The sequence below is a fragment of the Cebidichthys violaceus genome, unplaced genomic scaffold, assembly GCF_023349555.1.
Source record: "Cebidichthys violaceus isolate CVI_PGR_0920_01 unplaced genomic scaffold, fCebVio1.0.p SCAF_9, whole genome shotgun sequence".
Lineage (NCBI taxonomy): Eukaryota > Metazoa > Chordata > Actinopteri > Perciformes > Stichaeidae > Cebidichthys > Cebidichthys violaceus.
This window is the reverse complement of record NW_027176975.1, coordinates 5,929,369-5,956,532: the sequence shown is the minus strand read 5'-3', so window position 1 is coordinate 5,956,532 and position 27,164 is coordinate 5,929,369. Positions and strand designations below refer to the sequence as shown.

The following is a 27,164-nucleotide window of genomic DNA, read 5'->3' as shown; positions in this document are numbered from 1 at the left end:
GTGGAGTAATTTTGTATTTAAAATACTCAAAATACTTTCTCCACGAATCAATAAACAGTTCACAGTTCAGTCTTCAGATCTTCAAGTTCAACGGATTGTCTGTCAATGTAAATATTTTATCTGAGTGTGACAGATGTCAACTAGCTTGATGTATAATTTATGTCTGGGTCTGGCTACATAGCCTATTGTATATACATGGTGATGGTTATAATATCAAGCTAGCGATCAATGCTAACATGCTAATGATGCTGGCATGCTGTCTAGGCTAGTGCATAGCCAGTGTTTAGCAAGTTAGCTTATCAGTGGAGTAGCTAGCTATAGGAAGAGGGAGATTGGGAGCTTATATGTTCATGATCACCTTATCAAGAGACGTCTGACCATCTAATCTCACTGTATTACAAGTTATGCTGTATCTTCTCAATGTGAATATCATAATATCAATTACTGGCAGATAATATAGTTCACAGTTAACCAGGCTATGACAGTAGATGTCCATTTGTTAAAAAAAAAAAAACATTAAATATCCAATTTATTTTATTTAAAAGGGATATTATGAAAGTATTCTTAGTTGTATTATTTCATACATTCTACAGTTGGCCAGGTGGACAACATGTCTCAGTACAGTGATTTATTTAGGCTCTTCACCTGTGTACAACTGGTTTTAATTCTATAGTTTGCTTTTATAGTATACATAGGCCTAATGTGTGATGCTATTCATATGTGATGAATATTTTCTTGTTGATACAAAGCCAAAATGTATGGGCTGTTAAGTCCCATTAATAAAATATACATATACATAATCAATCAAGTTGTCTTTTAATAGCTTTACTTAGTTACACTGACATTCTGTGACTGTTCTTCCTTTTTGTGGGGTTCACCAGAGCTTTATGTACATTATTTCTATATATATATATATATATATATATATATATATATATATATATATATATATAGCCCAAACCTGAATGCTCTGCTATACCAAATTGTGAGAAAATGGAAAATCCAGAAAAAAGTATTTCCTATATTTTAAATACAAAATACATGTATTGTATTTTGTTACATTTTCTGGCACCAGTGTTTTGTATTTTGTATCAAAATAAATTTGTATGTATTTTTGCCCATCTCTTTTTGATGAAAGCTCTTGCACATTTAATAAAAAAATCTTGCTCTGTAAATATTTGCTTCATCCTAGGAGACGTCCCAGTTGGAGGTGATGAAGGAGCTGCCCGTCTGACTTTGATGAACTGAAGATTCTCTGTCCAAACCTGGCTCAGCTCTACCTGTGAACTGTGAGAGACTTCTGAAGAGGGTCAAACATCTCATGTTTTCACCCGTTAGTCTGTAAGCACTTTAGAAAGTTAAATTTGTGTTGCTCAATTTTAATTCAATGACTGTACTTATGTGATTATTCTTCAATAGATCAAGACAGATCTCAGAGAAAAGCCTGACAGCCTGTATGGAGATCAAAATAAATGGACCCCCTGTGGCTGAGATGGACTACCAGAGAGGATGGATAGTTTAATGCAACATGATAGAAACATTACTTTGCCTGCTTTCACCTCTCCAGTCTGTTTTCAAAGTGCTCATGAAAGAGAGGACACCATTTTAAGACATCAAGTGCCGTTTTTCCCAAGTTTGAATCTCCTGGTTGTTTTAGCACAGTACCCAATCAGACCTTTTTGTAGAGTGCAAAAACGTTGATGTCATTTATTTGAATTAAATATAAATGTCTTCATTGTTGTTGATGCAGCATTACAGCATGCCAAGACTTTACTTTGTCAGATTCTTTGAAAGACTCTGTTAGAGTTGTTTATTTTTTCAAATGTGTGTTAAATAAATGACTCACTTATAACAACACATTACGTTGTCATATTTCAAATGCTGTCATCAGTCTGTCGCTGTCACCAGGCCCCTGTCAAAGAGCGAGCCCCCTTTAAACTGGCGCCATCTGGGCCTAACAACTTTTCTGGGTGATGCACTAAAAAAAGTGGCAAAACTTAGCCCAATGTTTAATTTTGTCTCAACACAAAGCAGGCACACAGGAACTTTGCCTGCATAAAATACAGTCTAAAATGACCAATATTATGATTTATGAAGACATATTTGATCAAAGAGTAAGACTAAGAATCCGACCAGATGCTGATTCTACAGTCGTCCCGACACATTTCGGTCAGTGCTCTGAAAGCGTTAAGGTCCGACACTCGGCTCAAGTCTAAATACAGAATCATAGATAGCCTCTTCAGTGTGTGGTTCAACTCATTCAGCTTTCGCTTCCTTTTTCAAAAGTTTTGTGGGTGAGCAGCTTTCTTCGAAAAAAAACTTCAAGAGCTGGAGGCAAAAGCTGCTTTTCAGCAGGGAGAGGCAGAAGAAAGGGAGGAGGGTGAGGAGGAGTAGGAGGAGGAGGAGGAGGTGGGTACACTGAGCATGCTCAGTCGGCCCCAGAATGAAGCCCTGCTGACCTTGAGGGTGTCATATTGATCGATCAGCAGTGAAGAGCGGTTTGTGCATGTGAGAGAGAGGGAGGTGATGGAGGCGTGTAACTCCGCCAAACAAGGATAAAAACTGAAACCTGCCCTAATGATGAATCATTGAAAAGTCGACACGGGAGAACTTTCTTCAGTCTCTCTTCTCAGCTTTATTTTCCTTTTTGTTTTGCTCTCTTAGTTTCTAACATCTTCTTTCTAGCTCTTCTCTCTCCATCTCTTTTCTCCTCTATGCTTTCTTTACATCGCTTCCTCTCTCACTCCCTCGCTAGATTTCTCTATTTTTCTTGCTCTCTTGTCAAATGTCAATTTTAGCATTCGCTCTCTCTTCCTCTCACTTTCTCCACTTCACATTTACTGTTTCACTTTCAATCACTCCCCCCCCCCCCCGCCTTGACATTTCCATCTTGTTCGAGGATCAGAACTCAAGTTTATGTTGACGCTTCCCTCCTTACAGGTGCTTCGAGAGCACAAACACATATAGCTGCTGCTGAGGTAACTCCTTCCCTCTCAGCCTTCACTGTCTGATCTGTTTTCTCTTCCAGGAAGCTGCTGTCACTTTGGGCGGGTCGTTATGTGTAATTTTGTGGAAACTGTCAAGCTTTCCAACAGGCCTTTTTAAGCCAACCTGCTATCACCCTTTCTGTTTCTCAGAGTCCAAATCATTTTCATTTTATCATTTTTGCAGCATTCAACATTCGCACAGAATTCGTACTTCTCTCTGACAAAAGAAACTTTCATTTCAAGATGACTTCCTGAATAAATAAAAGTTAGCTATAATCGTTCACTTGTTCACACACTTCAGTGTAAATAACAGCTGCTTGCACTTGGACTTCAAAAGATTACTTTCATTGTCAGACAATTTGTGGCAAATGGGACTCATCCAGGACAGAAGCCCAAATTTTGTGATGCGAAATGCAGCCTTGGTGTGGTATTTCAGGCCTAGGCTCGGCCGGTGTAGTTGCTTCCTCCATCTGAATGGAAGCTTGTATTGATCAGATAGTTTTAGCCTAATTTGTGAGCAAGTTGGACGATGAACAATTCTGACGTCCCACCCATTAAAAAGCATGGGAGGAATTTCTGTTTCAAGTCTCTCATGTTTATATCCAAATACTATAATACCTTTTTAACTTTTAAGCAGCTAATCAATTGTGTGTTTGATTCAAGTTATTATTTAAAAGTACCCACTATAAATAGTTCACAGCAGGATTCTAGGCTTGTCCAGAGTGACCGGGACATACCATAGTTTTGGGAAACTAGACTACCTATTGGATCCTTCGGTACCAACCACATCATGCTAGCTTGTCAGAAAAGGGCCTGAAAAATGCTCCAAAATTAGGCTAAATGTTGGCGAAGGAAAATTGGCATTGCAATATTGAGAAGGGTCCCTTGACCTCTCAATTCAAGATATGTGAATAAAAACTGGTTCCCCTTTACAAACACGCAGTTTAGGGCAAAAAGTATGCACTTGTTTGCATACCGTATAAATCTGTTATTTTCACTTATTCTAAAAATGGTGTATTTCATGTTGGAAATTATTTTGGTGTTGCGAGAAATTTCCCCTGCGGTGATATTAATTGGCTAAACTGTGTGTTATGCGGTATTATTGCCTTTTTAAATTGTATTTAAATTACTCTGATTTCAGTGCAATATAAATAAGCTTTGAGGCTATTATTAGGTTCAGTGTTTCTTTTCAGATGACAAAGATGACCGTTTTAAAAGTAATCAAATACTTGTTCAACGTTAAGTGCAGAAAAAAGAAGGGCGATGATGCCCCCCATTTTGTTAGCTGAGATGCTTTGGTCGCGTTTGGGTGTCCGCAGCACTAAAAATATCTGCACATGGTAGAGTACTCTTTGGATTAAAGGAAGGCTGAAGCACATGGGGAGAGATGATAGACCTGCGGGTCTATGTATATTAATTTATTCTCCATTACTGTTGTAGCACTTGTAGCCTACATGGATCTGACAGTTGGTCTTCGTGGTATCTGTCCTGCCCCTCTTTCACTGTGGTTGTAACTGACAGTGACGAGAGCAGCATTTTACATCAAATTTAAGATTTTTCAACTCTTGGTGACCAGAAACAATAACAGAAAATGAGCAGCGCACAGTGCAGAATAGATGCTCAGCGCCTCGTCACGCTGCTGCCATTTGTAGCAAAGTGTAAATAAGAAGCGCTCCCATTACAAAGAATTTAAAAAAAGAAAATATGTGAACAGAGCTGTTTTTGGTGGTTGTTTGTCACCCCCTGCGGTCCAATAGGGAAGTAATGCAATATTGCGGTTACTGTGACACAAACGGTTTAACATGTCAAGAGCAAAGACAAACAAGATTTACAGTATTTCAGCTACACTGACTCCCCATTGAACCCCATCGCTACCCACATGGTTAATCTTACATCTGCCATCACAAGAACACACAGAACTGTATACAGTACATCCATCCTGTGAGTGTCAAGAAGCAGCGAGGAGATCGTGAGACGCAACCTGTACAAAATGTTGCCCATGTGTTATTGATGAGAGAGGAGCATAATAATGCAGACGACATAAATAATGTAAACCAGCCACAGCTTTTTACTCGACTGGCAGAGAGAGACGGGCAGCGACTCATCCAGAGTCAGTGAGGCGAGTTGTGCCTTTCTCATGCACTCTCTCCACAGTTGTGGCTCAGACGTAGAGCGTGTCGTCGGGCTCAAACCCTGACTCCTCCAGACGGCACGATGAAGTGTCCTTTTACAAGATACTGAACCACGTTGTGTGTGAAAGGGTGAATGTTAGATTTGATTATCGCTGGTAGTGTACTGACATCTGCGGCTATGTATATATATATATATATATATATATATATATATATATATATTTATTTTTTATTTTTTTTTTCTATTGATGAATTTTGGTCAGCGGTCCAGTATAGGAAATGTGGAGGTTTCAAACAGTGTGGGCACAGCCTTTGCTGAGGATTACTCACAGCTCTCTGACTCGGCATCTGACTCTGCGACACCACTATCTCTACTAACAGCGTATTAGGGCCATTGCATAGTAAAAAAAAAGTAATATTTATGGAGCCGGGGGAGGGCAGCATATACAGACAAAAAAAATGAATTTCCAAGATTGAAGTCGGAAACTTATGAGAAAACTTCACAAAAGCTTGCAAGATCATAAAGTCATACATTTATGAGAAAAAACTAAGTGGAGTGCAAAACTGTGGTAACACCATCCGCCTAATTTTTGTTGCTCCTAATCCAGTGTTGTTATGGTAACAATTTACTGAAAGATACTTATTCACGTTTTCTTTGATGTTCTTTCTGTGTTCTTTTATCAACATAGATAAATAGTAATATTGTAAAAGTTACAGGAAAGAAGAGACATCTTTCTTTGACTACACAAAGGCGTGTGTCTTTTATTTCAGCACAGCTAACACTAAAATCAAGTTGGACCATTTTTTTTTGGGGGGGGGGGCATGTCCAACTGTCAGTTTGTCAGTGTGAAGGGAAAGCAACACAGATGATATAACTGCTTGTGTTGAACCCCAGATTATTGAGAATCGTGACCTCTGGAATGCCCTGCTTAGTCTGCTGCTCCCGTGACCAAGCCACGGATAAGTGGACAAGAATGGATGGATGGATGGATGGATGGATGGATGGATGGATGGATGGATGGAGAGTCCGCTACAGAACAATATATTTTGCACTCAGTGTTTAATGGTGGCATCTGTGGTGTGATGAGGTTCATCCAACCTTGCAAAGTGAAGCCATGTGATTACTAAAAAATTCTCAAAAGTTTTTCATCGCCACAGTTCTTTACTCCACTGTTATTTGTTTTTTTTCCCCCTCATAGTTTATTTATTACTTTAATCACAGAAGATTGCTTTTCTTTCTGCACATGACCCTCTCCCTCAGCTCCGTTATTATTATTATTTTTGCCTACAATGGCCCTAATATGCTGTCGTAGTCCCTCTCTCTCCACACACTCAATGTCAACATGCTGCATGGCACATACATCTGGATGTATGTGGAGCATGAGAGACAGGACGGCATGGGAGGAGGAAGTCGACAGTGGAAAAAGAGAAGGATGAAGACTCGAGGGGAGCAATCAGAAGGGCAAACCGTAATGTGACCCAACATCCTACACACAAGTAGAAGCGCACACACGTGCAAAAATGCTTAGACGTACAAGAAAACACACTTAAACACAAATTCTGATATATAGGGGGATGCAGAGAGGCATTAGAGAGATCATTTCCTTCTGAGCAACCTCATTCACCTCTCCTGGTGAAAGAAAAAACCGCACACAAGACTATAAGTACACACACACACACACACACACACACACACACATACACACACACAATGTATGTGCTTGCTGCTTCATCTGTCTTGCACCCCTTCTCTCTGGGGGGTCATAAATCAATCAATGCCAAAATACTGCACTTCAACAGTGCAAACAAGAGTCACACACACACAAACACACACACACACACACACACACACACACACACACACACACACACACACACACACACACAGGTACAGGCGCATGTGGACCTTGCCTGCATCAAATGCTATTGGTTCAAGCGGCACAAAACAGTTATTTATTCCTAAAGAAACTGTTTAAACTGCACAAAATGACTTCCTCAGAATGTTGATTTCTTGGGTTGCTTATCATGAATGCATCATGCTTTTTTTTAACAAAACTGCGCTACTCAAAAGTCAACTGAATAGAAGGCACAGAAAACAGTTCCTACATCAAGCATATGTATCTTGGGATTTTCTCGAAGCTGAGTTTCAACTTGAATCCCTTTTACAATCAAAAATGAGCCAGTGGAAAATAAAGATGATCGTTAGTATGCTTGCAGTGCTTTAGCTGCGCATCGAACACGTCTACATTTGAAAAAACAGCATTACCATCGTTCTGTATGTAGAAAAGGAAGGAGTGATGGAGGTGTTGTTAGTGCACAAAGTATGAGGAGATTTCAACAAAGCTTCAAAATGAGCGAAACAAAGACAAATCAGTTTCAGTAGGTCAGTATGATGAAGAAGAGAAAATAGATTAATTGCACTTGTAGCCATTGTTGACCCCAGTAGTTTAACATCAACATGACAAAGACTACAGGAGCTCAGTTTAGTCGACATGCATGTTAATCACCCGATGAACCTCCTTCAAACAGCAGCTGTTTCCACCTGAACGGGATGGATCCATGGACACATGATGGTCTGCATATTCTCAATGAGATTTATTGTGCAAACACAAACACAAATTTTGAGTCCCAGAAATTATAATTTTTTCTTTGTCATCGTAACCTGATCATAATATATGAAGCTATCCCATATTAGACCATATTAGGTCCTAGATTATTACCTGTTGAGCTGAAATAACCACCGCAAGGAAAATGTCCAATATATCCCTTGCAATGTGAACAAGTATGACCATGTGTCCCACAAGTGAGACTGAAGCTGGAGTCATACTCCTGCATTAATGGGCTACGTGCATGGGCTTCAAGGCTATGGCTTAGCTAAAGCTAAACAATGTAACTGCACGTCAAGGCTGTTAAACATTAACAACTTATGTTTAGTAGTGTCCTGCTAGCCTCCGTAAAAGACAAGTCAATTTGGAAGCAATAGAATGTGTTTTTGATGTATCCATGAATCCATCAATGTCCACAAACAACAAATCGCCATCATTTTTTGGGGCATTAATTTAGTTTATTCATTTAGCCACCCCAAAAGATGGAAGCCACCAATGCAGACACAAGTCAGGAGTCTTACCTTTGATGCCAAACTTGGAGTTCCCTCCAAACTTCAGAATAACCAACATTAGAAGGAAACCGGTGAAGGCGACAGCAGCAATGCCCACCACCACGTACACCTGCAAAAGTAGAAAACAGACTTATAAATCTCCTGTGCTGAAGAGACAATCACACATAATAAACTTCACAGCAGAAGGTGCAAACCACAGGCAGATTTTCTGAAGTACTGCTGTATCTTTGTATCGTGCTGGATTCATTCAACTACTCAAACATGAAAAAAAAAAAAAAAGATGCAGCTCAGGTGTTTCTAGACAGGTCACACAAATATACAGAAGAAAACAGGCACAAACAGTCAACGGCTGACTGAGGCCATCAGCAAAGAAATAGAGACAGAGTACAACAGTAATATGTGACTTACAGCGACTCTGTCTTCAGGGGGGTCTACAGGGGGGCCCTCTGTTGATGGAGAGAGAGAGAGAGAGAGAGAGAGAGAGAGAGAGGAAGAGTCACTCGAGAAGTGATTTGCGGCTGTAGTAAAGCACAGTATAATAGTATACTTTCTTGATTAAATATGAGCATCATCTGATATATCATCTGCTTTTGTTCAGATGGAACAGCTTGTTCAGCGGGTGAATTTAGTTCAAGGTGGTTAGCATTTTGCACATTGACTGAGCCATGTGTGAGAGCCATTCCTGAATGCTACAGTGCAAGAGGCAAGGCTAACGTTAGCAGCTCTGGCTATTTCCTTTAGCTCCCACAACCTCAGCCTTGTTATCTGAGGTACGTTTGCCACTTTGGTTGGCCCTCATCCTCAAAGGCTCTTCTCTTCTTATGTTAAAAGTAAAACACAATGTATAAACATACGAAGAATTAAGCATTAGTTAAAAAATGAAAAGGTATTAGCAGCTAATCGGGGTTATCCTTACGTATTAGGACTAACTAGCTCTACACTGCAATTCAAGAACATTGCTGTTTCTTTATTTACATGTTTTCATCAACTTATTGCCTGGGGCGTAAAGCTTTAGCCTCAGAGCTTTGGAACAATATAATGTATTTAGCCAAGTGTATATTTAAAAGCCTTTTACAGTGTTCTCATTTTAGTCAGCTGGAAGCATTCAAACATCAGTTTTCAACCAACTTAAGGAGCTAACGTTGGATTAGTTACAGCATGTTCACCGTCTAGAAATGAGAAGCCTGCTGTTGTCTGCCTCTGTCTGAAATCAAGGTAAATCTGCCACCATTATCATTGTGAACTGCATATGTAATTTGCAAGAACGGAAACTTGATAGGCAAATGGTCATTTAGGGGGGCGGGGCTTAGCGATGTTTGTGATTGGGAATGAGCAAATAAAAGGCGTGGCAGTACCTGTGGTTAGATCTGCAGGAAGGGGGGGGCGGTGTTGGAGAAGAAGCAAGAGAGAAAAGAGACAATAGAGACAAATTAGGTCCCAAACAAATCAATATTCTAAAAGTGTAAAATATTTGACATGCACTCCACAAATAATGTTGTCAGTCATGCCTGTTGTCTGAGCTTGTTTAAAAATAATATTCATTACACAAACACAATACACAAACCAACAAACAACATATATTTAACATGCACAACATCAGAAGAAAAAAAAATAACATCGGGGACACAGTGTGGGGAAAAAGACAAACAACAACCCTAATCCTATAGCTGCAAGGATGTGTAGGTATGTAACGCACCCTCAGCAACTTGAAAGAAAAAAGAGAAAGAGAAAGATTTCTAAAATGTAATTTGTGTTAATTGATGAGGATGAAAATGATGAGATGTTAAACAGAAAGAAATATTGATCTGAGAACAGTGACACTATGAACACACAATGAATCTTAACTGGATTTTTTGGATTTTAACACTTTTATATTTGATAAAAACATGTGTAGCAATGAATATGTATTTCACTCACCATAATAGTAAGGCTCCTTTTCTGTTCCTGCACATAAGTACAACAACAAACAGGTTACATTTGAAAATTCACTTCAAACACACTGATCAAACACTTCTTGGACAGTATCCACACTCTTGATTAAAGTTATTTTTTAGATTCTGACATGTTATCCATTTGCCTGATAGTCCCAAGGGGATAGAAACGTTTTTGACCTGTATTGATATTGTTATTCTTCACAACAACCATCTGCATCTTCAGAAAATGATTTCATGCCAATGAATGTCTTGCAAGTCATATGTTTTCTATTATCATCATCTTTGTACTTCATAATTTGCTATGCAAAAACCCACCACATTCTGTGTTCAATCAATAATAATTATAAAAGCTCCTTCTTTAAATCTGGTGACTACCTCTGTTTGCAGATACAAAACTGCCAGTATGGCATCCCTTTTTTGACAAAAAAGTAGTCTGTCATAATCAAGCTGTGGGCCAACATCAGTGATAGGATCGTGTTTTGAAAGTCTAAAGCGAGAGGCTTCTCCACACAATGGTCAAAAGCACTCCCTATTTACTGAACATAATTGTGCGACAGTGACTGTAACAAATTCACAATCTTGGCAAAAAGAATGAGGAACAAATCTGCAAAGAGAGCGATTGAGAATAGCACAAAAGACCTGGAACAGTAACTGTAGAAGGGATTACAGACGTCCAGTCCATTCTTGTGAGCGGGAAACGCCTGGAGGGAATTTCTACAAATGTCCAGTTGCACTTAAGCTTGAACTGATTAGATTTTCACAAAACACATTTGTTGCCATAACTCAAGAATTCATATGCTAATACTGGCAATTATTGAATAATTGTTTCGGTTCTGTTTTGAAGAAAGTAAAAGCTTGATTTTCTACAAACAACAATGAGCTCCTCACCATCCCAGGGCTTGCGCATGAAGTGAGCATCCACCTCCTTTTCGTCTGACCCAAATTTGTTTTTGGCCAAGAGCTTGTAGCGCCCATTGTTGAGGTGTGTGGGGCTGTCCAGCTGCAGACAGCCGTGGTACTCCCTTTCTGTGACGTCATGAATCATGGTCATGATGAAGTCCCCCTCTGTCACGGCTTTACCGTCCAGAAACCACTGTACCTTCGGCTCTGGATTTCCTGTCAGGGTAATAAAGACAGAGACTCTATGATTTTCACTGTTCAGATTCTTATATTATAAGTCTGTCTTCTTTGCTGTGATTCCTATATACTGTGACACTATTCAAGATTTAGATTAATTTCATGCATATGGACATGATGTGGATGCCTGTCTTACCTGACATGCTGAAGGGGATGCACCAGTGATGGTCAGGGATTGCATCACTCAGTTTAGTGATTTTGGGAGGGACTGAGTGTAGTAGAGAGAATAGAGAGTTTAGGAGCAACAGTGGGAAATACAAACAGTTCAGACTGAAAATAAGATAAGACCTAAGAGCAATTCAGACGTAAAACTGGTGAAGCATGCGAAACACAGGTGTCTTCTCTAGCATTTAATTCTCTGTTTTAAAGACTGCACTGATACACTGATACGCTTTGACACAATAATCTACACTGAATCAGGACTCCCTGCCAGAGGACCAACGTACAAAGTATATCCAGCAGCAGCGAGGACTCTTTCTCTCCAACGATGTTCTCAGCTGTGCAGCTGATCTTGCTGTTGTGGTCCAGCGAGGACAGGTTGGACAGTCGTAGCACCGAAACCTGGCCTGATGTCTCGATCTGAGTGGGTAAACACATCCATACAGCAGCATGAAGATTTGGCTATTTTCTCAACACATACATTTTTTTAACTCATAGTCACATAACTTTTGATTATGGAGATATTGTATTTGTCATGGGGATGTTACGTGAAACTCCCATGAGAAATAATCCCTCATGGTTTGATCAGATGTGACCTTTGAATGTAAGCTGATCATTTACAAGTTAAATATGTTTTGGATCTGTGACGAAGCGTTGGATTCAGCTTAAATGTGATCACATTCATGGCACTAGAAGGTAGGGCTCAACGTTATGGCTTCGTCCAACTATTGTTGGACCAAGACTCGCTGCCACTGTCAGTAATCACACTCGCTGTCCCTCAGATAGCTCTCACCCCTCTCTTTTTACTATTTTCATTACATTATCCAAAGTTTGCATGTGAGTTTGCTTTTGTACTGACAACGTAGCTGAGCTCAGGTTCCAAATGTCTCAGGGATCAAGGAACAGTGAGGCATTTAGGACTGCAAATTATGTTTACTTCTTTGATGGATTTTCTCTTTCGTTTTTTAAACTTTTTTACGTCTGAAATAAATAGGAAAAGTATAATCTTCCGGAGCCCAAGGTGACTTGGAATGTTTTGTCAACACTATAAGAACCCTAGGTTTTCCGTTCTATCATATATGACAAAGAAATGCCCGAACGCCTCACATCTGAAGGGCATGAACCAGCAAACCTTTGACATTTATGTTAAACAAATGACTGGAACAATTAACATTAACAATTAATACTATTTTTCTGTCAAACAATGAACCATCTCTCAAAGCATTCATATGTAAGGAAAATGTAATGTAATATGACATGCACAATCCAAACATATCTGAGTTTGTGTGTCCGTGTCTGTGACCTGACCTCATAGTTGGAGACCAACGCCATGTTCCATATCAGCTCAGGTGACGGCACCCCGGAGGTGGCACAGGACAGATCCACGTGCTTCCCCTCCATTAGTGTCACGCTGGATGGGCTCAACGTTGCCATGGGAACCTCTACATACAACCAGGGGGTGGGAGGGAGGAGAGGCAGAAGAGGAGGGTGCCAAGGTAGAGAGAAAAGGGAGGAAGCAAACTTAGGATTCATGGCCAACTCTTGTATTTTCAGTTAAAACACAAGGCACGTAACAACCTCCACAATAAGAGTGGAAGAGCAGGCAAACACACACCCACTACCCCAGACCCCGAATTCAATCTCCTTCTTTCCCTCTCTCTCTTGCTTTCATTTAAGCACACTCACCCCAATCAAACAGTCAGACAAAGAGACAGAGTTCAGACACAGTGATGGTTACACTGATTACTAGTGCATGTCTTCAGCAGCCCAAGTACTAAATTGATTGGACACAGTCTGAAGCCTCAGTCAAAAGCAAAGACACTGGTGCTGACCAGGAGGTGACCTGGGTATGACCAATCAGACTCAATCAGAGGCTTGCCACCCTCATCCCCTGTCCAATAGCATCCCTGATGAAGAAAGAAGGGAAGAGAACAAAACAAAAAGAATAGACGACAAGAGACCAGACGAGATCCAAGAGAAGAAGAGAAGACAAGAGACAATGAGCAAAAAGAAGAGAAGAGACTAGAACAAAGAGAAAAAAACAGAAAAGACGAGGAAACAAGAAGACATCAATACAAGATGGCAAACGAGACAAGTGAAGAAGAATAGAAGACACAAGGGGAGAAGAGACGAGAACAAAGAGAAGACGAGGAGACAAGAGGAAAGAAGAGGAGAATGTAAGAGAAAATGAGACAAAAAGAAGAGAAAGAACGAGAAGAAAAAGTAAGCAGACTATAATCAAGAGGAGAGAAGAAGAGAAAACAAGAAAAAAAATAAAGAGAGGAGAAGAACAGAGCAGGATATAAGATGAGAAGCGAAAGAAGAGGCGAAAGAGAAAAGGAGGACAAAAAGAGATGGGTGTCGACAGCTACTGCAGATAAAACTGGACAGATTCCTTATCGAACCCGCTACTCTCCCCTTCTCCCCTCCCTCTCCTCTTCCACCTCTTCTGTCCGTCGGCAGAATGCTTATCACCAGGGCAACCCACTTATCACTACGGCAACCCACTCAATCACTGTGAGACGCACTAAAAACCAGTGATTTCAGTGGTGGCAGGCCAGCTGCCATATCACAACCACATATCTTAACAGGCTCTCAGTAAATCAGCTTTCTCCTGACTCTACAGCCATCTGCAGGTCACACACACACACACACACACACACACACACACACAAAGCTACGCCCCACAGCGCCGAGATCAGAATACAACGTCTGTTTTGATGTGAGTGCAGCTGTCATGACCTGTCAATACGTAGAAAATTGTTTCCATGTAAGATTAGTTTTGCGTGCAGCTTTGGTAGTCAAACAAGCCATGACACCCTGTGTGATTGTAATCCTTCAGGATGTGTTCAGAATCAACAAGTGGGATTGAAGAGGAATTTTTACCGCAATTAGCATGGCGGACCAGCCTGTGTCTGTGACGACACATGAGCCATTACGTGGAAAGATTTCTGTATTATGTGCTTCAGCGTTTGGCCCGTGCTACAACCCACCTTCAGCCAGTTGTAAACATATGGAAAATACTGGCAAGTCAAGTGTCTGCAGAAGGTGAGCCAACCAATGCAAAACATCCATGACAAGTGAGAGGAGGCTATGCACTGTAAAAAAAATATATATATATTTTCATTTCGTTTTTTGCCAAAACGATCTCAACTCAAGGCCCGCTTACTAGCGTTCAGATGTCTTTACCCCCGTATGCATGGGCTCTGTTGTCATTGAGTTGGATTTGTTGACTCCAGCTTAGTAGCTTGAATGACACTTAAAATAAAAAAAAATCTCAGAAAAATGCTAGAACTTGGCTTTGAATTGTTTTGCCAGACTATGATTTTCAAAGAATTCAAAGAATTATGTTTCATGATTTAAGTCAAGATTAAATATATGCAAAAATATGTACAAAAAAATCTATTTCTTCGTATTTCTATATCAAAATTCAATCATCCTGCTTCTGTAGTCATTGTTGTCCACATCGGAAGCTGAAGACGCTCAAACTTACGTTTCACTGGGACTTTGAGCCAACATGGACAATGGTTGACATCATAACACGTGTCAACATATTTTCAGTGTTTTTTCTATATTTGCTCAGTTAATGTACACCTGCATTACCAGGAGAAATAGAGTACAGAAAGATGATAACGGAAAATCCAATACGCAGTGTCTTAGTAAAGCACTGTCACTCTAGATCTGTATTTATATCCATGTGGCTCGGTACTTTATGCTAAGGTGGAGGGGGGGGGGGCGTTTCAATTGGGAAGTCATGAAACCAGTATCTCAAATTTTCATTTATTCATTCAGTCAAAGTTAGCCCATATATCTGCCTCCTGGTGGATGTTGTTTTCTTTCACCATTCTATGACGTGACGCTGAGTATATGCCGGTCCTTGGCACTCATTGAATTTAGAGTACCTTCATGAGGATGTGCTATGAATGCGCTGTGAATTACAAGCACAGCATCGGCGACATGCCCTGGTGACGTGGAGCTGAATAGCTGCTCACAGACCATATTTAAAAGCAAAACATCCGCTCTGGATTGAAAACCTCTGCACAATACACCACAGCATACTTCAGCCTCATTGTTGGAGGTGTCATTGTTGTCAGCTCTTGTTATGGGCCACAATAGGTGCATCCGCATCGGTGTTTAGACAAGTGTTCACATCTATAATGTACGGCCTCTGCCTTAGAGAGAGAGAGAGAGAGAGAGAGAGAGAGAGAGAGAGAGAGAGAGAGAGACAGAGAGACAGAGAGACAGAGAGAGAGAGATCTTTGGGATGGATCACACCGCTGAACTGCTGCATCTCACACGCATGAGTTTGCCTTTATAACGGACATCAATAAGAGTTGAATATTTAATTTATAATTAGAATTAGTTTAGACAGTAAAAGGTTAAGAAGCATGTGCTGAATATCAGTGTTCATTTCATGAGAGGCATTCACAAAGTGATTTCTGTTCAAAGACGGCAGAGAAATAGGAAGGAGAATGAATGAGAGTCAGGACTGGCTGAGCAGGTTTGAAACCCCAAAAACTGACACCTTAAACTGTTGTCAGTCAAGTTGACTGTATGACTTCAGATCATCTGAAAGTTTTAAATTCCCTCAATCTCCGTCAACACATGCCTTGTCTGTATCTGTCTCTTACTGTTTTTTTTATGTTCAGTTCCATCATTTTTTAAATTCTCACTTTTAGCACAACTTGGCAACTGTTGTGGTTAGGGTTGGGAAACATTGTATTTAAGGCAAATTAATTAAAGTTGAGTATATGGTGATGTTTAGGTTGCTAAAAAACCTGGTTAAGTTAAAGGAAACATCAATAGTCAATATTAAGTGAAACTTTAGTCTCCTGGGCAGAAACGCCCATCCATCACCGCGACCTCCACACCCTGCATTTACATTGAGAGTAAATCTTGAGGCGCATAACCGTCTTACATGGACATAATTCCTCATGATGCTGAGCTGCTTCAGCTATGCATCATTCTTGTCATATGAAGGACCACTGTTAAATCAATAATATAAAAGGGCACAGTACTCCATCTTTACACATCAACATTTCCTCCCCATTTCAAATTCTTAGCAATTACTTTCTTTCCTTTCCCATGGAGATGATTTACTGAATGGTTTTGACCAGTTATGCGCTTCTGTTTTTGAAGCCGTTGTCTGTTTTACACCCTCCTGAATCCTTCTCTTTGCAAAACCTCACTGCTAAATGACAGCAGCATGGCCTAAAAGAAACTTCAGAAAGGCCAAATGCAGAACTAAACATCATGTCAATTACTTTTTACAAGTCCCCAGAAAACATGAGGACTGCCAGACATGAACACCATCCTAATCTGTTTCTGTCCATCTGCACTGTGCTGATTTTCTTTGTGCTGTTTACCTTCTGTGTTGATTAAAAGTTTAGTTATACAGCTTTTGTGTCTTGTTGTTAAATTCCTTGTTATCTAACAAGTAGGTGAGTGGACTCCCTATAGGAAATTCACACATGTGAAAGCATCTGCTGCTCACAGACACATGAGCCATCTGGCCTTTTTGGTCGGACTGCATTTGTGTTTCACATATGCAGCTGTAAGAGCACACTACACAAAAGGAAAGAGCAGAGAGAATGTTTGACACATAGACAGATATGCAAGTATATAGTTACACTGTACAGTATATCAATGCATAAGCCAAGGAGGCAAAAATAAGAGAAGGAAGGACGAGAGCAGAGGAAATAGCTCTAAGAATAATCAAAAGTAAAAAGGATGAGAAAGGGACATGAAACCTGATAGACAGTCATTCCAGCCAAACAAATGGACAGAAAGACAGAGAGGGAGGGAGACAGATGAAGACAGAGGGCACCGGTGCTGTGATGTGACCAGCAGAGGTCTGGAAATCCATCTGCTGTCACTTCCACGGCACATTTCCTCTGTACGACTGGTTTCAAATAAAGCTTTTATATATATTTGGATCATTTAACAAAAATCTGCTTAAGCCACATACGTTTAAGGTGTAATGAGTATGATGGTAGAAAAAGCTTACATTTCTTGACATTAACAAGAATGACCCTGAAGAGATCCTTCCACTTAATTTAGGAGTTGTTAAAGGGAATCAAAGAGTGGGGAGTTTATAGGTTTTTTTATTTATTGTTTTAATCATTGTATTAACAAAGAACTGACTGGGAGTGTTTATACTACCTTGCAGCTGTTTGAACCCCAAACAGTCCACCTACTGTAGCATTGGACTGCAGTAATAGTGAAGTTCTGTTTGGGTCAGCAGTGGCAACAGCCTGTGTTTGCCAGCCTTTCAGAGTGGAGCTCCAGCAGTGAACAGTCCTCAGAGAGAAACAGGCAGAGAGACATATGCGGGTGGCCTGAGAGATCAGTGTCAGCCCGAGGGCATCGTTGGGCACTTCCTCTGCTTTGTGCCTTCCTCATATGTCATTCAGATATGTTCAGACAGACAGACAGAGGGACAGACAGCCATACATGCCACAGACAGAGAGATGGAAAATGAGTAATAAAGAGGAGGAAAGACAGCCTGGGAGAGGGGGAGGCAGAAGATAGAGAGAAAAAGGCCAGCAGTTGGGACTTTTGGTGCATCACTGTTAGCCCTGGGGCATCATCTGACACCCCTGCACCACCAGGTCCTCCTCCTCATATGTCACACTGCCAGGGGGTCCCCTGCCCACGTCTCCAGGGGCCCTGCTGTAGCTGTGCTAATGCCAAAAATAACCTTCGCTAATGGAAGGGAGGCAGAGGGGACGGATCAATAGGTGTTATCAATGACATTGTTAGCTTCCTGCATGCTAACTTATTGTTTGTGTCCTATGCTATGAGCTAATTTTGACCAGATGACAAAAATACTTTCAGAACCATGTGTTTATTAGAGAGAACTTCAACTGATGCCAATCAAGTTTTTTTCTGACTTATTAGTTATTGTGTGTTTTCTAAATTAAAATATTTTATATTCTCACAGTAACATACGGGATCTGACTGAACTTATTGCCCCAAAGGCTGGAACTATCTGCGTTTCACTGGCTTGCTTGAGTTAAGCTCAAGCTCTAAATTATTACCAAATGTCAGTTAGCCAGATTTGCACTCATAAAAACCTTTGTTTTGGACCTCTGATGGCTCAAGGTGAAATCTGAGTCTGTTCATGAAAAGAGGAGAGTCCAAAATAGAGAGATTCATGACAAACTAGGAGAGGAAGGCTAAAGCATCAATTAACTGCTGACATTTATACATTCAAGCTTGATAAACACTCCCATAAGCAAGTACATAAAAGGATTGTGGTCTGTGGAAGTCTGTCTGGGAGTGACGGCAAGCGTGCTGGTTAGCTTGACATTGTAAATAACTGTATGCACTGCTACTGGAAATAGAATTTTCTGGTTTGTAAACACATTATTCCTGAAGGGAATACTAAATATTGTTTATTTGCAACTTAAACAAAGATACAACATATTCTCATTACGTTTTCGCAATTGAATCTGAAGGAAATGTCTTTTATTGCTCATAAAAAGGTGATTATTGCTGTTGCAGTTGAGTATTGCAGCTTTCCTTAGGTCCAGAAAAAAATTCCTTCACTAACGACCGAAACATGATGATTCAGAGAAAAAGGAAATTAAATCTGCTGCAGGTCGCTGGTGCCATAGGACACAGTGCAGATGGTCTTTATAACACTTCATTTTATTGTCATACATGCAGCGACATTTCTCCACTCAGCGTCTGTGTGTTGGTTTACACAAACGCTCCCTCTCGATAAAACATCTTCCTGCTTCTATAATGTTCTGTACAGTGACCTTTCTACACCTACGAGCAAATGATGTCTGGTATGACTGTAAACCAGCCTAGAAGATGACATAACCTCTAACACAACGCACACAAACATTACTCTGTAGGTCACATATATCGTGCTCCTCCAACTGTCGGCTAATCTATGCATCATATGAGAAAACTCCCTACAGCACACAGATAACTTCAGCCTGTTTAGTGTCGGCGGCCTTTTAATGACACCCCGCAGAAACCTAACCACATTTTTAAGCCCTCTATAAAAGCAGGGCTCTATGAAGTGTGTGTGCATGCAAGTGTTCATTTGGACATTTGTTTGCTTGCTCATGTGTAAGACATTGTCGCTTTTTGCACTGCGCGGTGTCGAGAGAAATTACAATAGACAGGCTCAACAGAGTACTGCGTAAGTGAAATACAGTGTGTGCAGCATCCTCGCTGTATAGCCTGTTGAAGTTGACATATACCAGCTGGTGCTGATTACTGCACTGGCTGTAGTTAATGCATGGATTGTATTCTTTCACAGCTATTCTCATAGGTTTTACAATAACAACAAACTTGACTTGTCCCAGTTGTTCATTCCCCACACACCTCCTGTGAGAACCAACCAAACACTTAGCACACCTGCAAGAACAAGTTTTAAACAGTATATCCTGCACTTAAACACAAACACGTTTATGCAGACACATACATGAAAACAGATGTGCCAGACACATGCAAAACATATGAGAGAACGCATAGTCAACATAAAGATTTGGGGAAAATCCTTCTACAGGAAACCATTAGGATTACCATTTTCCTCCAGGTACTTCAACACTTTGCACTCTGCTACAGCCTGTGAATGTCTTTCCCAGCTTGTTACTCAGTGTGTGTGTGTGTGTGTGTGTGTGTGTGTGTGTGTGTGTGTGTGTGTGTGTGTGTGGTGTGTGTGTCCTCACCACAGTTAGGTAGTGTCAGTCTGGACAGCAGCTTGCGCCTTCCTCCATCCTCAATGCAGCGCAGCTCCTGAGTGTCTGCTTCCTCTCCTAACCACAGCTTGATCCACATGTTCTCACAGGAGCAGTGCAGAGGGTTCCCTGTCAGGATCCTACACACACACACACACACACACACACACACACACAGTCGAGAACAGTGAGAAATAAATTTGAAATGACAAAGCAATAGCTCAATTGAATTGTGCGAGCGTCAAAGTGACTTAAAGGAATAGTTCAACATTTAGGGAAATGTGCATATTTTCTGCAATGAACAGATATAACTTATGTCTGTTTGTTAGATATAATGCTTCCAACAGTAGCAAGTTAGCTTAGCTTTGCGTAAATACTGGAAACCGGGAGAAAGAGTTAACCTGGCTCTGTTAAAAGAACAACAAACAAATAAAAGAGAATCCACCAACAAGCACGTCTAAAGCTCACTGATTAACAAATTAAATATTGTTTGTGTAAATGTCCTTTTTACCCTTCTGTTCATTGTATCGATTAAACAAGGTGGTGCTGTTTAGTTTTGTTACCTATGGAGAGAGCCAGGCTAGCTGTTTCAAGTCTTTATGCTAAATTAAACTAATCCAATCATCTCCTGGCTTCATACTTAACGGACAGATAGATGTCTTCTCATCTAACCCAAGCCAATAAGTGCATAATGTCGAACTATTCCTTTAAGATGCAGTTATTTCAATGTCCACTTGGAATGAAAAATAATCTGTTGAACTATTTGAACCTTTGGTAAAATGGCCAAATTCTCTCTCTAGAAATGCAAAATTTCTCAATATCTCTAAATGCAATGTGAAAATTAATGCTTTATTTCAAGTAATATTAATTAGTAATGGGAGACTGGTTAAAGCGTATGGGCGGAGCAAGTTTGCCTTTATCGATAGGTGTTACAGCCAATCACAGAGTGGGGGTTAATTGCATCTTGCCCACTTCAGCTAATCTCAGTCTTCACCCTGTTGCTATCTAAAGCTAAATAATGATCATAATGGTTTCAGGAAATCTCAAGATTGCAGGCAGCAGTATCACATCAGATATATATATATATATATATAGGTGACATCACAGATCCTATAGGAATATGTTATCTATATACTGTGATGATAAATAGGAGGTAAACCACAGAGAGAGAGATCAACTGACAGACAGACACAGAGATGGACAGACTGATAGAGAAGGCTGAACTGAACTCACAGATAAGACATGTTGAGGTGTCTGAATATCCTCCAGGACAGCGATGACAGGTTGTTATCTTTCAGATTCCTGGAAATTAATTCGAACATCAGGGAAGGAGATTGCGTTTGTAGAACCACATCAAAATATTAGATTGGTGTTTCAGAAACTAACAACTCATTTTACATGCACCAGTGATCCTGAATTATTTTTGTCATTAAAATTAATTGGTGCATTTGATTAATATAATAAGTATCAAACTTTAATCATGTTGATCATTTATAAATCCTGTTCAGTCGGAACCTGAGCCTGTCACAGTTTCTTTCTTTTCTTCCTGTTTAACTTTCTTTTGATAACATCACAAATACATTTTCACCTTTGGATATACATTTCCTGTTCATCATTTTCACCAATGAATAATCCGACAAATGAATGAAATTGAAACATAGCTGTACATTTTAAAAGGTGAGACATTTTTAACAGGTTCGTCTTCAACAAAGTCAAACAACTCACTCACTAAAGGTGATGAATAAATCTGCACTGAGGCTGTCAAGTCAATAGAAAGCAAGGAATAGATAGCATGAACTCACAGGTACTGTATCTTGATGTTGTTTTGAAAGGCCAGCTTCGATACGTATGTTAGCCTGCTGTTGGTCACCGTTCTGACACAAAAACAAATATAACAGCGTCATTGCCATTGCATCATAAATAAAACGATTGTTAAAAAAAACTGCAATATCAGCAACAACGAAAACATGATTTCAGGATCCCGATCAATTTAGATCAGTGGATATTCTAACAGGTCATGCAGTAGGATACACACAGAATTCTGCTCTCATTATTGCCTTATCACTTATCCTAAATGTAGCATCTGAATACCGACATCGGCAGATATTAGCATCGTTATATAAGTGTAGGTCAGTGGTGTGTGGTTATAACTGTGAAAGAGACAAAAAGAGGTTTTTGTTCACATTGAAATAAACCAATTATCAGTCGATAAGGAAACCTTAATTAAAACTAATGATGCCAACAAAAGCTCTCCATCTGAAGATAATGTACATCCTATGAATACATTTGGGATTCATTTATTATTTGTGTCACATGGATTTATGAGACACCAAGAAATACTGTTGCATTGGTGAAACATTTTTCACAGATGAACATATTTAATACAACAAACAAAGTGTTATCTTCTCCAGAGAGACCAGTAAACCTGCCGGAACCCGAACGTAAAAGTAATACTAAATTTAGGTTTGTGCCAAACAACAGATCATCTTTTAAGAACAATTTAAGCATTATGAATACAACACTGTAATCTGTTTTGAGAAATACAAAACGAATGAATCATACAAAACAATGATTTCACCCCACTAATCCAGGGCTCAGTCACAAGTCTGCCACAGTGCAACGCCAACGCCTGCTCATTTGTAAATTTACCAGATGTCTCAATAGAAGGCTTCTGACAAGAGTCAGGTGCCTTTAATATCCATTACTCAGCACTGTTAAAACCAGATGCAGACATCACCATCTGATATGAAAAAGTTGGTTTGGCAGATGTTTTGTAACTGATTCATCTCATCTGACATTAGCACAGATTTTCATTTCACCATTTTGAACACATGACACACCAATACTGTAAAAACATCGAAAGTATTACCATATTTGTATCAAGACAGAGTGTGACTGTGTGTAAAGTATGTCTGTAAGGGACTGTTGTCTGTGATTGTGGCTCAAACACAGCAATCGTTTTGTTCCCACTGGGTCTGACCACAATTAAAAGCATACACTTGCAATAACTTGCTTTGTACTAATCGGTCTACCAAATGGAATATTGGCTGGGGAAATTAGGTAGTGTCCACTTAACAGGATATACTTCAAGAAAGTGCTGCTTGGTAGACAATTCTATGTTTTAGATTAAGAAATAAAATGAGACACAGATGCAGAGCAATACGCAGTAAATACAAAATCCTGTGCATAACCAAACAACAGACATGGACAATATATTGCCTTAACCAAAGCAGGAGATTCATCAATAAAGGCAAAGGATTATAACAAGCCAAATAAGTCAAATGTAGTGAAATTGTTCTTCTTTCTGCCCTATAATGCTGCATTTATATTGGGCCCTAAAATCTAACATTGTGTATAACAGGAACATGTGATGTGTGATGACAGCCACAGAATATCAAATATGTAACATAGAAACACTGTGTGTAATCATTTATTAGCAAATGTGCTTATTGACAATAGCTCTGTATATTTGCCTTGTGCCAAAGTGTTTGTCTTGTTACTATAAGCCATAAAGAAACTTACAGGTTCCTGAGGTTCTTGTAGTAGTGCAGGTCTTTGTCGTTGATGGAGGAGAAGCTGCTCTGGTTGGCGATGTAACTGTCAGGCAATACAAGTGTGTGTCAGCAGGCTCATTTGTTAACGGAGGGAGGCATAAACAGAAGCATTTCGACAAGACAAAAGGACATAACAAGCCCATATAATTAGAGTTCAAAGTTAAAAAATGAACTGCGGCTGATCAATGTCACACGAGGGGAACCGGTAGTTTGTAAAAGTTGAGAAACGGGCACAACTCTCCTCCCTCTTTCCCTCAGCTGCACTGGAGGAAGGCACTTGACCCGTTCAAGGGCAAACAGAAGATGATTGTGGGCAACTCCCTCGTGTGAATGAGTAAAACTGTGACAACGGGTTCTGAAAAACAATATGTGCACTTTTCAAATGTCACAGCTCTGGGTCCACATGTCTGAGGACATTTAGAGATAAAGACAACCAGGATAATGTCCCCTACAGAGGGAACATGCTACAGCAGAAAAACCTTCAGTCTGCTGCTGCACGCATTGTTTGGCTGAATCACAAGGTCATTGAATAATGTTTTTCATGCGGTCAGAATGGCAACAAAAAAACATCTCTAATTAGATGCATTGATTTCATTACCTGGCGATAGTGAAGGACCTTCAGTCTAAGATTTGTTGTTGTTGCTAATTATTTGATACGATATGCTGTATTTTACCTCTCTCAAGTTATTGAGTTATTACCAAAATAATTACATTTTTGTCACTGCATGACGATGGATACGTGAGAATTGAAAAGACAATGCCTAACCCTTACAAATATGTTACAGGGGTGTCCTGGTGGCCTATTGGGCTCCAAGATGCTGTACCACACCACACACCATGTAATCGCAACGTCCCCGCTTTGAGTCTGGCAGGAGACTTTTGATGCTCGTCACCTCTCCTCTCTGTCTCCCCTCATTTCCTGTCAAACCTCCGTCGTCACTATCAAATAATGTAAAAAAATAAAAAATAAAAAGCCTGGAAAAAAGGCCGTGCAAAAAATAGTGATAACATTTGATATGTGCCTTTCAATAATTGAAGACGCTGACCCAGAATGTCAGCATTTTTACAGTGCACACTGATGAATTAAACACGTTTTTTTGAAAAGCAGCATCTTCAACACACTGTTGGATAAAATTACTTTCACAGAAGAGTCGAATTGCCTTACTATATAACAACTAAATTAAATTCTGACTAAATGTTTGTCAGGTACAAAATGTGTTCGTAATCTACAATAAATCGCCATTTACAGCTTCAACATTAGCTGCAAAGTATCTATGAATCAGCCATAAAGTCAAAGGCAGACAGGCAATGTTCCAGTTCAAGTAAGACTGCTGAATAATAATGCCAATGCCAAATAGAGAGCTGCAGGGAGGGCGTATTTTTTGTAGGCTAACCACGGAAGTTAGCATCGCAGTGGTTCCCTCGAAAAAAAAGCCAATGTGATTTTTCCATTTATTTTGTTTTGGACACAAGTTTATGATACTTGCATGTTTTGTTCAGCAAGGCAATCTTCACAAATGAGCCCCACTTTTATGATTTATGTAGTGGGAAAAATGCAATCGGCAGAAGTAAATAGTTACCATTAGTATGTACGAACTATACCACTGTCGCATGAGCGCATGTATAAACGACAAGGCTGTGAAGGTGGACTATATTTAGCTTGATGGCATTTTGTCATTTAGCCACTTGTTAGCAACCGCCTCTTTCAAGACAAATAAAAGCTTCAAAATCCACGAGAGCGGTATACAGACGTATTTTATATCGTAGAACTAAATAAAATCTCGTGAGCTTTAGTAAACCACAGACCTTATTTCAGGTATCTAACCTAAAGCCCATTCAAAAAAACCATTGACTTCCAGACGTGGATACCGGAAGTGCAAAATTGCTAACTCATTTCTGGGTTTTAGGACTCATTCCTGCAGCACTCTCTACTAAGAGCATGCACATACTGTTTATCCATTTTTCATTAGGTTTGATGTGCAATCACTTCATGTTTGTCTTAGTATGCAGGAAGGAGTTATGCGTTGAGTTTTTACACCCATAGGTGTCCATCTGCCCTTAGTGAACTATGATTGCCTGTGGATGAGTATTGGGAAGATATTTTTTATTATGGGTTAAATGTCTTTTTCCTCATTATTAAAGGCAGGATTATCTACGAAACAACCTTTGTTGTTTCTATTGTGTTAACAGTTATGAAAGAGCCTACACCCCTCCCAAAAAAAAATTGCAACATTATCAATATTGATCAATATCATTTAGCACCTCCTCATGTCTACTGGAGGATTTTAGCAGATGGGATTATGATTTCTTTGACTCACCTTTTATACTAAACACGTCCATACAAGACAGAGATGACACGTCAAAACAAACTGTGTGTGAGTTTTTACATCCATCTAGGAATTCACTCTGACATTGAAAGCCAATTGTGTTCTGTGAGGGCAGATGTTACAAAATAAGGATGCATATAACCAATTAACACAGAGAATGCGATAACCTGTATCTCCATGTTTTGTTTTGATTTTGGCAAGGTCGTTTTGGAATTCATCACATGGGCATCAGTAATGTGTCTGTTTACATTAGACAAGCACTCGATGAATGAATTCACCAGACTGGTGGCTCATTGAAACATCGTCCAAGGCTTCTCCCAAGTTCATCTCTGACAAGTCGTTATCAACAAGGCCGTTTATTGTTGCCAAGAAATATATTGCTGCAATTCAATATTTCAATCTCCTCTTTTAATTGCTCTGGGATATAAATGCTTGATTTATTTCTATGACGTTTTATGAAAAGAGGGTACAGTAGCCTATACATTTCAAATGCACACTGAGATGTATTATCAGCCAGCGTCCCGAGGAGGAGGGTCCAGTCTTCAAACACAAGCCAAATGTTGACTCGACTAGAAAAATGTTTCCTTTTTTTTTTTTTCTTGAACATTGATTTTTCTCAGCTTCTGAGGTTCATTTAAATACACTCATAAGCCATCTTGGGAAGGGGCTGTACAAATATTTGGACGGTCGTGTCTTGTGTGCGTGTCTCGGTTCACACACACACACACACACACACGTAGGCACATGCACGCGCCCCCACACAGATAAGGCTTTCTCTAATATGATAAAGTATATAAGCCTCAACTGCTTTTTTTTTTTTTTTAATGAGCTGATTCCATGCCAGCGATGAAAGGTATGATATGATGATATGATGGCAATGAGTCTGTTATGCAATGTAGATTACACATGATGCGTGTCTCAGCCGAACCCGTGCCGAATAAATGAATATGTCTTCGATGTATATCCAAACTGGTGAATCTGTAAATTCACTTTAAATGCATGCATGAGATTAAGATTAAGTGCAACAAAAAAATAAATCTGGACCGGTTCTGGCTCTTCCCTTGTGGACCATGTCAGTCAGCTCCAGACACAACTGGTAGATGATGGTTACAGGATG

General features: G+C 39.8%; 1 protein-coding gene across 1 annotated transcript in view; it reads right to left on the bottom strand.

Moving 5' to 3' along the window:
* The window catches only part of ntrk2a (neurotrophic tyrosine kinase, receptor, type 2a), an 86,234-nt gene that overhangs the window by 58,315 nt on the left and 755 nt on the right, over positions 1-27,164 (bottom strand). The window contains exons 2-13 of the mRNA XM_068704306.1: positions 23,689-23,763; positions 21,969-22,040; positions 21,400-21,468; positions 20,158-20,306; positions 12,776-12,909; positions 11,755-11,887; positions 11,445-11,516; positions 11,060-11,287; positions 10,155-10,175; positions 9,593-9,604; positions 8,646-8,683; positions 8,247-8,346 (exon numbers count right to left, since the gene is read on the bottom strand). Of these exons, the coding sequence (XP_068560407.1) occupies positions 8,247-8,346; positions 8,646-8,683; positions 9,593-9,604; positions 10,155-10,175; positions 11,060-11,287; positions 11,445-11,516; positions 11,755-11,887; positions 12,776-12,909; positions 20,158-20,306; positions 21,400-21,468; positions 21,969-22,040; positions 23,689-23,763 (1,103 nt within the window). The remainder of the gene's footprint in view (positions 1-8,246; positions 8,347-8,645; positions 8,684-9,592; positions 9,605-10,154; positions 10,176-11,059; positions 11,288-11,444; positions 11,517-11,754; positions 11,888-12,775; positions 12,910-20,157; positions 20,307-21,399; positions 21,469-21,968; positions 22,041-23,688; positions 23,764-27,164) is intronic.